The sequence below is a fragment of the Gymnodraco acuticeps genome, unplaced genomic scaffold, assembly GCF_902827175.1.
Source record: "Gymnodraco acuticeps unplaced genomic scaffold, fGymAcu1.1, whole genome shotgun sequence".
NCBI lineage: Eukaryota > Metazoa > Chordata > Actinopteri > Perciformes > Bathydraconidae > Gymnodraco > Gymnodraco acuticeps.
Window position 1 is genome coordinate 4,537,011 of NW_022990947.1, and position 12,473 is coordinate 4,549,483.

Below are 12,473 nucleotides of genomic sequence, written 5' to 3' on the forward strand. Positions count from 1 at the left end.
TGATGAGAACAACCACCTTATCCAAAAGACAGCCCTTTTCCTTGGGACTTAGTCACTGAAGTCAAAGTGGTCGTGGAAGCTTTTGGTGAATACAAATCAATAATGTAAGAAAAAACAAGTGCATCACATCAACACATAAGATATCAGTGACCGTGAAGTAAATCAATAGAGACAGAGACATTTGTGCCACACGTGAAAATGCTTGGTGTTTAGCAATTTGCGTATCTGTGTCTTTATGCTTCAGTCCATTAGGTTGCATTTGGCGTTTATCCCTAGAGTTCTTTGATGTTTTGTAAAACATCAAACGTTTTGACTGACACTGCATAACAACCCTGAACATTTTTCGCACATATATAAGTGTCCATCTATTGAATAGATGGACACTTATGGTGAAGAAGACAGGATCAGTTAAAAGTAAATGAAATGAAAAATATGATGCGGCAGTCAAGGTGCATCGTCCTGATGCAGGTGATTCAGCATCAACAACTGATTTTGTGTGCGTTACTGAGTCCCAGGAGATCTGGTTCGCTGTCTAACAACCACCCGGCTGAAAGCTGTGAAACTCGGCTTGAATGCAGAAAGTCCAGCGCTAAAGTGAAGAGAAAATATCACAGCGACTACATCAAATGTGGCTTTTTTTGGACTGGAGATGAAGAGGATCCCAATCCACAATGTGTTTTGTACTACGAGTCGTTGGCGAACGAGGCTATGAAACCTGCCAAGCTCAAGCGAGATTTCAATACAAACACAAGGATTACATTGGGAAACCTTTGGGAGATTTTGAGAGAAAACTTGATGAATTCAAGAAACACATGACGAAGGCGCCCTCGCAGTTTTTTGTACCGGGGGAAAATGCGAAGGCTACAGAGGCATCATACAGGGTATCCCTTCGAATTGCAAAAGCAGGAAAACCTCATTCGATAGTGTTAGAAATTAAAATCAATGTTTTGATGGCATAATGTAGCTTAAACATACCGTCAGTTTAAATGCTTAAATGCTGTCTTATACTGAAAAACCAGAAGTTCTCGCGCACAATGTCTGATGTAAAGCTTTTATTCTGAAAAACCTTCATCTCCGGTTAGCATTTAGCATGTGGCTAATATACCCAGTAGGGCCTGGCTCTTTTCGTGGCATCTGCAGGCAGTGGCAAGTACTTCCGGCATCTGCCACAGAGGCCACTACTCCGTGGCATCTGTGGCAAGTACTTCCGGCATATGCCACAGATGCCACAACTTGCCGAGGCATCTGCCGCTGCTCAACGGGAGTTGCCACAAGATGCCAGAGTAAGGGAAGGTTTACTGTAGCTGCCACTCGCCTTCCGTGGCAAATGCTGCTATTAAACCCGTAGGCTATGTATCGTGTAAAATGTCGCTGTTTAGGCATGACTTTATCGAACTGATCTGTACACAGGACTGATGTGCGATCTCTATTTTTCAAAAAGATTATACATTATCATTTCTATTCAATATTACTTGGAGCATGGTTTGCTAAAATAAACAAATGTGCTATATTTATGATGAAATATTGGCGAGTGAGGGTTGCAACGCCCTTGGCAATTGTCGCTTCTTGAGGGGAGTTTCCACTGCTTGCTACGATAAACCAGGTGTATTATTACGAGTAAAGACAAATAATTAACAAATAAATATCTGTATTGACACAGCAACGTGTACACTGGTGTTATTAGACTTGGCTACAGACTTAGGGCAGCTGTAACTGATTGCAGTTGCCACTGCTAGTGAGATGCTAAGATTTACTTTATAAATTAGGCAATTCTTTCACACACAGTGACGTCACGAGCTACCCACAATGCAACGCGCGCCATTTTCCTGGAGGTGCTAATATCCTGGAGGTGCTAATATAAACAGCTAGGTAATGTAGCCAGGCAGAGCGCACTAGGTTTTTTTTCTGAATTAACGACCGAAGAAATCGCTGCATGTCTTCGGATTACATCTCTGGACTTGAGGGGTGTGCTCTAGGTCGTTACCAGCGTAAACTAGAGCTGTGTGGGTTGTCCAATTGATTGCCCTTACAGACTGCCTGCAGATGTATGGAAAAACGACTCTCGGAAGTGGCCTTCGGTCGATTTTGGCAGCATCTACGTCTATCTTCTGCAAACACCAGGTGAATACCCCACTTGTCACAATAATATTATCATGCCAATGCATATATGTGGTATTTTAGAGTTGACTAGATATTGATTAAGGCAATAGACTATGATATTCTGCTTGCACCTCGTGTGAAATGGTGGATACCGGAAGTACGGTGTCGCCCTCGGCCCAAAACCCGTATGTGTGTGTGAAAGAATGGACAGTTATATTTTCCCCATGCCTCAGCAGGCCATGCATTCACTTTGATTTTATCCCGTTATGAAATGTCATCATTTTGACAATAAATAAATGCTACATAAACGTTATCTTGCACGTTTTATCGAACCATCTCCGTTTCTAACTTTCAATATATTTAGAGATCTCTCTCTCATCTGCGTGCGGGGGTGGGGCCTCACAGACATGCTGATGCGCTGTGCACACAGTTCTGCCGGTAATGAATATTAGGATACATTTTGTGAAACTTTTCCAACAATAATTCCAATAAGTATTCCAAAATGTATTCATTTCAGGTTTACGATAGTAACTGTAATCAGATTAGTTGTTTTTCAAATGTAACACGAGCTGAATACAGTTAGGCTACTTGATTTTTGTATTCTGATTATGTAACGCCGTTACATGTATTCCGTTACAACCCAACCCTGTGTACAGATCATCAGTCCTGTGTACAGATCAGTTCGATAAAGTCATGCCTAAACAGCGACATTTTACACGATAAATACGGGTTTAAATAGCACACACATCTTGTGGCAACTCCCGTTGAGCAGCGGCAGATGAAGAGCTGGACGGTGGCACAGTTGCAGCCTTCAAGGAACATCTGCAAGGCCTTCACTTTCAGCTGGGAAGATATTTCCCTGAACTAGATGCAGGCTTTGAGTGGATCAGGAATCCATTTGGGGACAAAACACAGATCGAACATGTCAGTTCCAAGCTCCCACCAAGACAGGTTGACAGCCTTGTGGACATCGCATCTGATGGGACACTGAGGACGACTTTCAGAGAGAAAAGCTTGACAGACTTTTGGGTCCACGTCCAGCCTGAGCACCCAGAGCTGGCTGACGCTGCTCTGAAACAGTTGATGCCGTTTTCAACCACCTACAACAGTGAAGCTGGTTTTTCTGCACTTGTTGGTCTGAAAACAAAGCAGCGTAACAGGATCAATGTGGACTGTGATATGAGACTAAAACTCTCCAGTTTGGATCCCGACATTGTTTCACTGATGTCTCAGCACAAGCAGCACCATTCCTCCCATTAGTTGGCAACAGAGACACGCAGTGTATGAGTGAATAAACAATGCTATCTGTAAATGTAACAGTGTACATAATTATCTTGTGTTCATTGTTAAATTCCTATTTAACTTGGGACTGCAACCATAGTTTTACTGTATTTTATTTTGAAAATCCGCCGCGGAAGGGATCAATACTGGACCCGGGGGCTGGACCCGTCCAATTCCAGTTTTGGAAAGTCTGCCGTGGTTCCATTCCATTTCATAGAGCTGTTTGACGCTCAGCGTAACCTTGTCGCACTGCCACTCCAACATCCAATCACAGGGCTTGATGAGTAATCACAGGGTTTGTAAAGCAAGGCAGATGTTGTAGTCCCAAACGATAGCTGGGGATTCTGGGTAGTGTAATGTCTAAACTCCGAAAAAACGGCCAAATAATAATATAATACAATTCAATAACGTGCTTTGACCACCAGGTGTCCCTTTCTATCAGCTGTGCACGGTTATGGTTTAAATACAGCCTATCTACCAATTGGATCAAATATAAAAGTCAGCCGAATTAGTGTTGATACTGCAAGGAGACGTATTGTGTAAAAAGAAATGTAAGATGTTGTTTAATTGCTTATATATTTATGATCCACGTCACATCTTCAGTTTTGGCGGCAGTTCTCCTGTTTGTCCAGAAGTCTTCTCAGCACGGCTCTATAAATAGAGAATTACGGCAGATATGTCATACTTAATGCAGCCGAAACCGTGTATTACAATGCCGTTATGTGATGACTTTCAAAGAGAAAAGCAAGCACACTCGGAATAAAGTATTATTGTGTTTTTAAAAAACGTTTTCAGATTTCACATCACATAAACACCAAATCCCAGCATGCATTGCGGATAACCATCCAATCATCGAGCTGAGGATCTTGCTTATGTCTGTTTCCGGTTTCGTTTAATGACCGATGTATTTTGTTATACACACATTCCTTCACATTTACATTTTAATGTGCATTAAAGTATTTCGTGAGGCCTTCTAACATGTTTTTAAATATAACTACGGTTGTAGTTGAATAGTTTGTAAATTAACATGAACCGAAGCTGTTGCTTGGCAACTCAATCGCACAACGTCACGTCCGTTAATTCCACATCCACACGCACGGATTAACATCGATTTAATACATTAATGTAGCCTTTGTTTCTGCTAAAAGAGGTGTCGACCAGCTGGGGCAACAAGAAAATCGCTGTAATCGAGTGTGACTATTAAAAAATAAATCATTACGTCGGGGTAGCATTTGCTTGGTATTTCCGGTTATTTCTCCACTGGTTAACATGGGTTAACAATACCGTGTAGCTGTCACGTTTGAAGGGGACGAAATCGTGACATCTTCACGTCTCCCAGCATGGTAAATCGTCACATGTTCACGTCTTGACGTGATACCGGGTTGCCCATAAGGTGCATGCTGCTCAACCTGAGCCATTAAAGCCATGAGAGCTAAGGAAAACTCCTGAAGGGTCTCACCTTCAAGTTGGTGCCGAGAAAAGAAAGCTTGTTGTAAGGTGACATAAGACTGAGCACAACAATAAAGCTCCCTTAAGATGGTGAACACTCGGTCTGAGTCTCCTCGCTCTAGCCTAGGGCGAAACTTAATCTCCTCCTTCGCCTCTCCCTCCAAATGATCAAATATGTAGAGGGCTTGGTCCGCAGCAGAAAGATGGCGGGCACGCACACATGCCTGTACTTCTTCTATCCATTCAGTTACGCCCATGCCTGTCTTGCCATTAAACATGGGACACTTACGGTCCCTTGGAATAACAATAACTCGCTCAGCAGCAGTGACACCTGCAGACGGGTCATGACGACCCGGCGCAGAAGAAGAAGCACCACCAGAGTCCATCCGCGAAGCAGCATGCTCCTGGCATTGTCTGCCCTGAGCTCCATCACTAGCTCGCGGAGCTGCTGCATCTCGTCCTCCAACAACTGAGGACAGCTACACAAAAACCACACACACAATGGTATGAAGAGAGGGATCCCTATATTCAGGGCCGCCCCTGGCCAACTTGGGGCCCCAAGCGACATTGTGAGATGAGGCCCCCCCCCCAACCGACAGGAGTGAACATTTTTTTTTGGAAACAAAGTAGGCTACTTTGCAAATATAATTCCTGTTTATTATTATTATCAACGGTTACTTTTTTATACAGTGAGGTAAATGGTAAATGTGCATGTATGTCGCTCAGTATGCGTTTACAGGTGAATTTTGCATTTCCTGCCAAATACTAGCCTCAAAAAGATAAAAACATAAGTAATGCAAATAAACTACTTCTACTAATAATCATAATCAATTCAATAATACAAATACTATATTGTTTTATTATAATATAGTTGTAATATAGTCAAGACAAAACATGCTTATGACATGCTCAAAACTGATATTTCTTAAATCTGTATTCTAGTCCCCTCTGTCAGCAATATATCAACAACTACACACACATTTATATCAGTATTTCTCTGTGTTGTGGTTGACATGATGATGACTGTTAGGAGTTAAGGGGAGAGGCTGAGCATCACCATGAAATGTGCAAATTGACATACAAATGAATAAAAGGGGAACAAATGCTCCATGTTTTTTAGGCTGTAAACTTTAACTGTTATGTAAGCCAAGACAGACAGTATCACTCTTCCTCCTGTATATTAGCAGATAAAAGGCATAACATAATGAATGGTAAATAAAGAATACTGGAAATAACTGCATCTCCATTAGCCTATATGCTCTGCAGAGACTGCCTTCTTCATGTCGTGAATTGCAGCTGATGTTTTAAGATGGCAATTGGCAATTTGACTTATACAACATTCGTAAGTTGTACATTTGACTCATACAATAACCCACCTTCGAGTGATGCGCTAGTTTCTTCATGTTTTGTGCCGGACTGAAACTGTCTTTTCACCGACATCTCTTCACCTGCACTAGTGGCCGTATCAAAGCCGTGATTGGTCAGATGTCGATTCATTGCAACGGTGTCGGGTTACAGACGTGCTCCTCTTGTCACCTCTCACTCTCACTCTCGCGGGGGGTGCGCGGAGAACTGAGCGGAGAACTGCGCACAGCAGCTGAGGCCCTCTGGGCGGGGCCCCCTGCGCAAGGCGGGGCCCCATGCAGCCTGCGTGATTGGCCTGTAGGGAGGGGCGGCCCTGCCTATATTACACACTGCTGTTTTGGCTCTACAATTACATATATGGGAAAAGACACTTACTGCTGAAACTAAACATCAAAAAGGTAAGAACTAAACAAAAACTTGTCTCTGCCCCTTTAATGGGGTGATCCTGCCGACAACGCCAGAATGTGGCGGAGTGGTGAGGGTAGGTTTAAAGTCGGTTGCGGACAACGCCACCTGGGGGAGTTGCGCCCCGAGGAAATTATAAAGACTAGGTCTAATACTGCTAAGGACAATCAGGTTCGTTTTACACCACGGGCAGACAGTTTTAAGGGTCAGCATACAGTTTTATTTATAACATACAAAATATCTAAAAACACCACACACAATACATTTGAATAAAATACCCACTTTGGGGAAACGGACTTGGCTTACCACGGCGGCAGTTAACAAAAAGGGGAGTAAGGGGTCCAAAATAAATCACCCGTGACACTGCACACCACTCAAAACGGATATGTGAAGAAAACCACTGCCACCACCAGGGAGTCTGCCGCCTCAGGCCCACAGCACCTGTCCAGCACAGGATAAAAGGTTATAATTCTGACAAAAGGATAAACAAAAGAAAACAACAAAATACACCAAATCTGAATGAATGTAAACAACAAATGAATAAACAAAGGACTGCAAGGAATAAACAAATTAAATCAAATTAAAGTAAATGTAAAGGACAGCAAGGAATACACAAATTAAATCAAATTAAAGACAATGTAAAGGACAGCAAGGAATACACAAATTAAATAATAAATGTTCTTATAGTCGTGTATTAGGACCATTCCCTGACGCCAAGAACGGCTCCAGCAACAGGCCAGAGCAAGCAGTCTGGGCCTGTCCACAGCGAGGAGCGAAGCTCACAGAGAGCCCAAAACTCACAGAGAGCCAAAACAGCAGCACGGGACGGGAATGATGGCCAAAGGTGGGGAGCGAGAATAGTTAGAACACCCCACCCTGTGCAGCCAGGCGCAGCCACAGAGCCGACAAGGGAGGGAATGAGACCCGCAAATCCCACGGCCAAATCCCGCAACAGTGTGCAACGCCGCTACCACGTAGCCTCTGGCAGAGCAAATGCCTCCTCTAACGCCTTGGACGTCAGCTGTCCGGTAGAGAGTAGGACATGAATGCTGCCACGCCAAACAATTTGCGTTACTACGCCAAGCTGCAGCCACCACAGGAGAAGTGGAAAAGGGAGGGACCCAGTTTGGCACCTCAGCTTAAATAGCCGGTGCGCACAATTGGTGCGGTGGCCCGGTGCCAAGCAGCGGCACAGAGGGAGAAGACCTCCGGTCACATATGCACACGCCACCCGGAGTGCAGAGTGAGCTGGCTCGTGATCAATTCATCAGGGCTCTCCTCCCTGCAGACTTGAGAGTTGGGGTACAGCTGCAGCATCCACAGTCCATTTAGGCGGCCTTGGAGATGGCTGTGGAGAGAGAGATTGTGTGGAGTGTAGCGGCGAGGAGCAACGGAGGGCCGGTACCACCGGCTGGAGGAGCTGCAGAGAGGAGGAGAAGCCTGTATGGGTTACCGAAATGACTGAAAGTGTTCAAGTTTTATTAGAGGAGAAAATGAGGGAGATGGAAGCAGCTGTCAAGGCAGAGAGGGAACTGCGGCAGCAACAGGAGGCTAGACTCAAAGCGGAGCTGGCCTCTCTTGAGCGAGATCTCCAGGAGAGTAAAGAGAAGGAGAGCCTTGTGACCTCTCTGGAGAAGTGCCTCCAAGAGGGCAAAGAGAGAGAAAGGAGCCTGGTGGAGGAGGGTGCCAAGAGGGAGGCGCAGTTCAAAGAGCTGCTCAGGAGCCTGGAAGCCGAGAAGGACAATCTGGAGGAGCGTCTGACGAACCAGCTGTCCCAGCTCAATGGCAGCATCGCAGATTACCAGCAGGAGGCGGCGGACAACCGGGAGCACTTGGCCGAGCTGCAGCGGGAGGTGGAGCGGTTGGCGAGGGAGCGGGCCGAGTTGGAGGCTGAGGCACAGAGCGAGAGCAACCGGGCCACAGAGAGAGAGAGCAGAAGCAGAGTCTGGTAAGCAGGAGGAGCTGCTGAGGGAGAAGCAGCTGGAGGTCCGGCAGCTGCAGAGGGACTGCATCAAGTACCAGGAGAGGATCAGCGAGATGGGTATACGCTAAGGCGCTGCAGCAAGGTTACAACGAGCTCCAGAATAAGCTAGAACAATCCCAACTGGAGACTTTGAAAACTCTAGAAGACCTGAAAAGGACAGATAAAGAGTTGGATACCTGTAAATCTCAGCTGGATGAGTCCCAGAAGCAGGCAAGCGTAGCTATAGCGGAGAGGAGTACCATGGAGCAGAACGCCCAACACAGAGAGGCCTCGATGAAGGCAGAGGCGGAGCAGACCCTGGACTCTGTGAGGTTCAGACTCGGAGGCGAACTGAAGGAGATGGAGCTGAGACTGGACGAGGTGGACAGAAGCGGAACTATGACACCAGGACAAGAGGGCAGCATTTCCGGGCCGGGGAGCTGGTCTGGGTCTACAGCCCACAACAGAAGAAAGGCCGGTGCCCAAAACTGGACAGCCAGTGGGTTGGTCCCTGCAGAGTACTGGAGAGGGTGGGGGTAGTGTTTGTGCTGAGTTTTATTTGTTCCTCGTGGGCGAGGAACTTTGTAGTGGGGGGGTAGTGTAGTGACTAGGGATGCACGATATTGGTTTTTTGAAACCGATACCGATAACTTCCTGCTTCTCAAGACCGATACCGATAACCGATAATAAAAAAAAATGTACGCCACTAATTATTTGAAAAACAAGCGCCCCTCATCCCAATCCACCCACACCGCAGTATTTTTTTCTACCCAAAAAATATATTATATATTATCGGGGCTATTAATACTGGTATCGGGTTTATCGGGATGACGTCATAATTCCTAATATCGGACCGATAATTATCGTGCATCCCTAGTAGCGACCCTGTATAGGATGCTGAGGGTGTCACTCAGGCATCCCCCGTCTCTCTGCCAATCATAGAGCTGCACAGTGATGCTGGTTGAGGTGCGGGCCTGTGGTTGGGGGAGCAGACGGGGGAGGGCAGTAGTTGTGACGTAGACACTGTTATATATATGGGTATGTGTAGAAGTTAGTGTTAATGTGAGGTTGAACCCACAAGCTGTTCCTGAACCTGTGATCATCTGTAAAGAAGAAGAGTTATTAAAGCCTAATAACTAGCAGCCTGTTTCCGACTCCCTTTGTGATCGTTACAGTACATTCAAGCGCACAGCACGACATTTTAATTGTCTGGTATTTGTAACAATATTCCCTAAAAGGCACAATCACCACGAACACGGCTAAAGCTAAAGGGTCAAGTACAGTACTATGACTAACTAACGTTGTAGCCTCTATGGTTGTAGCCTAGCAGAGTGGACAAGTTGCTGTTAGCTGACAGTGAGGCATGTACATGTCTATCAAAGTGACCACGCCCTAATTTATGCAAAAACTTTAAGACCTAATATAAATAAAAGGGTCGTGTTAGAAAACAATTCACTCACATATTCATAATCATGAAGGTAGAATCTATCTATATCGATAATAATATTTATTGCATCCATGGGTAGAAACATGTTTTTTTCCGCTGTAAAGTTGGGCATTTTAACATGGGGGTCTATGGAAATTGCTCCTTTCTGCAGCCAGTCCCTAGCGGCCCATGTATGAACTGCAGTGTGTGGCACTTCCGTGTTGGCGTCCCGGCTGTTCCCCAGAGTTTGCCGCTTGGCTGGAACAGGCGGGAGTTGAACTCTGACGTCACTGTCGAGCCGTTAGTGGCCGACTCCGCCTACTAAGGGCTTCTCGGCAACTCTGCAGAATCCTATGGGTGACGTCACGGACCCTACGTCCATCCATACAGTCTATGGTCCGCACACACACAAGACCGCAATTATGGCAGAAGCAAAAAAGCCCAAAATATATAATTTTCACTCCGAGTGGGAGGATGATTATTTTTTTTATCTATTCCAATTCAAAGTCCATCTGTCTCATCTTTAATGCGAGCCTGGCCTTAGGAGCGGCATTTCAAAAACAGTGCACAAACGCAGGCGGAATTCCCTCCTAATTCTGCCGTATACGCTCCCAAAAGGTGAGGGACCTGAAAAGGACAGCTAAATGCACAGCAGTCCATTTTCACCAGGCCCAACAACAAGAGCAAGGCTGCTACCATAGCATCTTATAGTGTCAGTCACGTTCTTGCGAAACACATGAAGTCTTTCAAAGACGGCGAAGTTGTGAAAGAAGCATTCCTGGAGGCTGCAGACGCGCTTTTGGGGGACAGTAAAAATAACAGTAGCATTTCAACAGGTTTTTGATATAATAAAAACTCAAGTTAAGTTTTAGTTTGTTTGAACTTATTCATTATAATTATTGTACAAAATGGTATAAGAATGCAAACATTAAGATCTGTTGTTTAAATTGATTATAGTCTCAATTCAGGTTAAGAAACTAGTGTTGTTTGCATCCTATTTTAAAAAGGCATTTATTTTTATACTCGACTAAAATGCAACAAAAAAAGGGTTTGATTCTATTAATTTTGTCTTTTTTATTGCACTTTGGCAGCAGATTCCTGTGTAGCTTCAGATCTGTGTTGTCTTGTCTTATACTTTTGTAGCAACACTATTTTTATATAATGGCAAATAAATGGTTCAGTCTTTTCTTTTTTCCCTGTGTCATATGTGGCAGCACTGTTCAATGTTTCTTGAAAACATTACCCACTGTAGTGTGACGTGTGAATAAACTCCAACTCTGTATCAACAACACAGTTGTGTAACTTCAGTTAAATACTTGTATGTGTGTAGATTAGAAAGAGGTAAGTTAAAGGATCTGCAGTATTTTATGAAGTATTCATCATACAAAAGGTTAGTTGTATATACGTAGAAGTGTGTATTTACCTGGTAGTAGGCTGTCAGTAATGGCTACGCCTCTCTATTTGGACTGGTAGATCTCGGCACACCGGCAACTTTAAAAGTAGCTCTCGGTTAAAAAAAGGTTGAGTGTGTCACTCAAGCATCCCCCGTCTCTCTGCCAATCACAGAGCTGCACAGTGATGCTGGTCGGGGTGCGGGCCTGTGGTGGGGAAGTTGTGACGTTGACCCTGCTTTGTTTGTGTGAGTTAGGGAGTGGAGTAGAGAGTGATAATGAACCTGTAACATGTAACCTGGGGCATGAACAATCGGCCTATCGTTTTTTGTAGGAGGACAGGCTGGTTTGCAGTGTCACAGCAAGCCTGCATCAGAGCAAAGCGAGGATATAGAGGGGTCAGACGGCCTTATTGCATAGAATGTGTTAAATAAATCTAGTAGAGTATTTTAAAGCAACGCACCTTAAGAAGTCTGCCCAATCTTCTCCACAGGCTCATCTTCGTCCAATATGTTGCAGCCTTTACCACAGAATATTAAATACATGATAAACCTCCTAGCTCTTCATGACATAAACACTTTTTCTTTAAAATAACAGAAACAAAACTCCCTTGATGAAACTTCACACATAATGAAACTCAGTATGGCTGTGTTACTAATAATACTTTTTGATATGTTTTTATTTTTGCAAAAATGCTCTCTTTTTTTCATACCCAGTAGTAGCATTAGCCCAAACATTTGATGTTTCCAATGCGATCCCTGAGCCTGGCAGTGTTAGTGATTTTTCATCTGAAAAAATATATCATAAATATATGACTCATGCTTGTGATTTCAACTTGTTTTTTTTGTCTCTTAACCAACTTAATTCCTCTTATTTTATATTTTGTTCTGTTTTTGTAGGCAATATATTGGACATGCTGCGAAGAGCATCTAGTAAGGAGGCATCGGAGAGTGGGAAGGAGGCCAGTGGCAGCACAGCTTCTGCTTCCTCCTCCGAGGGGATCCTGTGGTGTCACTGTTATCACCACTGCCCTGAAGACTCAGCCAATAACACATGCAGGTACTGTAAGAAGAGGAGAAATGCATAACAAATG

At 44.4% G+C, this 12,473-nt stretch overlaps 1 protein-coding gene across 1 annotated transcript in view; it reads left to right on the forward strand.

Annotated features, from left to right (window-relative positions):
• LOC117558660 (bone morphogenetic protein receptor type-1B-like) overlaps positions 1-12,473 on the forward strand; it is a 34,564-nt gene that overhangs the window by 15,801 nt on the left and 6,290 nt on the right. The window contains exon 2 of the mRNA XM_034234985.1: positions 12,280-12,439. Within this exon, the coding sequence (XP_034090876.1) occupies positions 12,280-12,439 (160 nt within the window). The remainder of the gene's footprint in view (positions 1-12,279; positions 12,440-12,473) is intronic.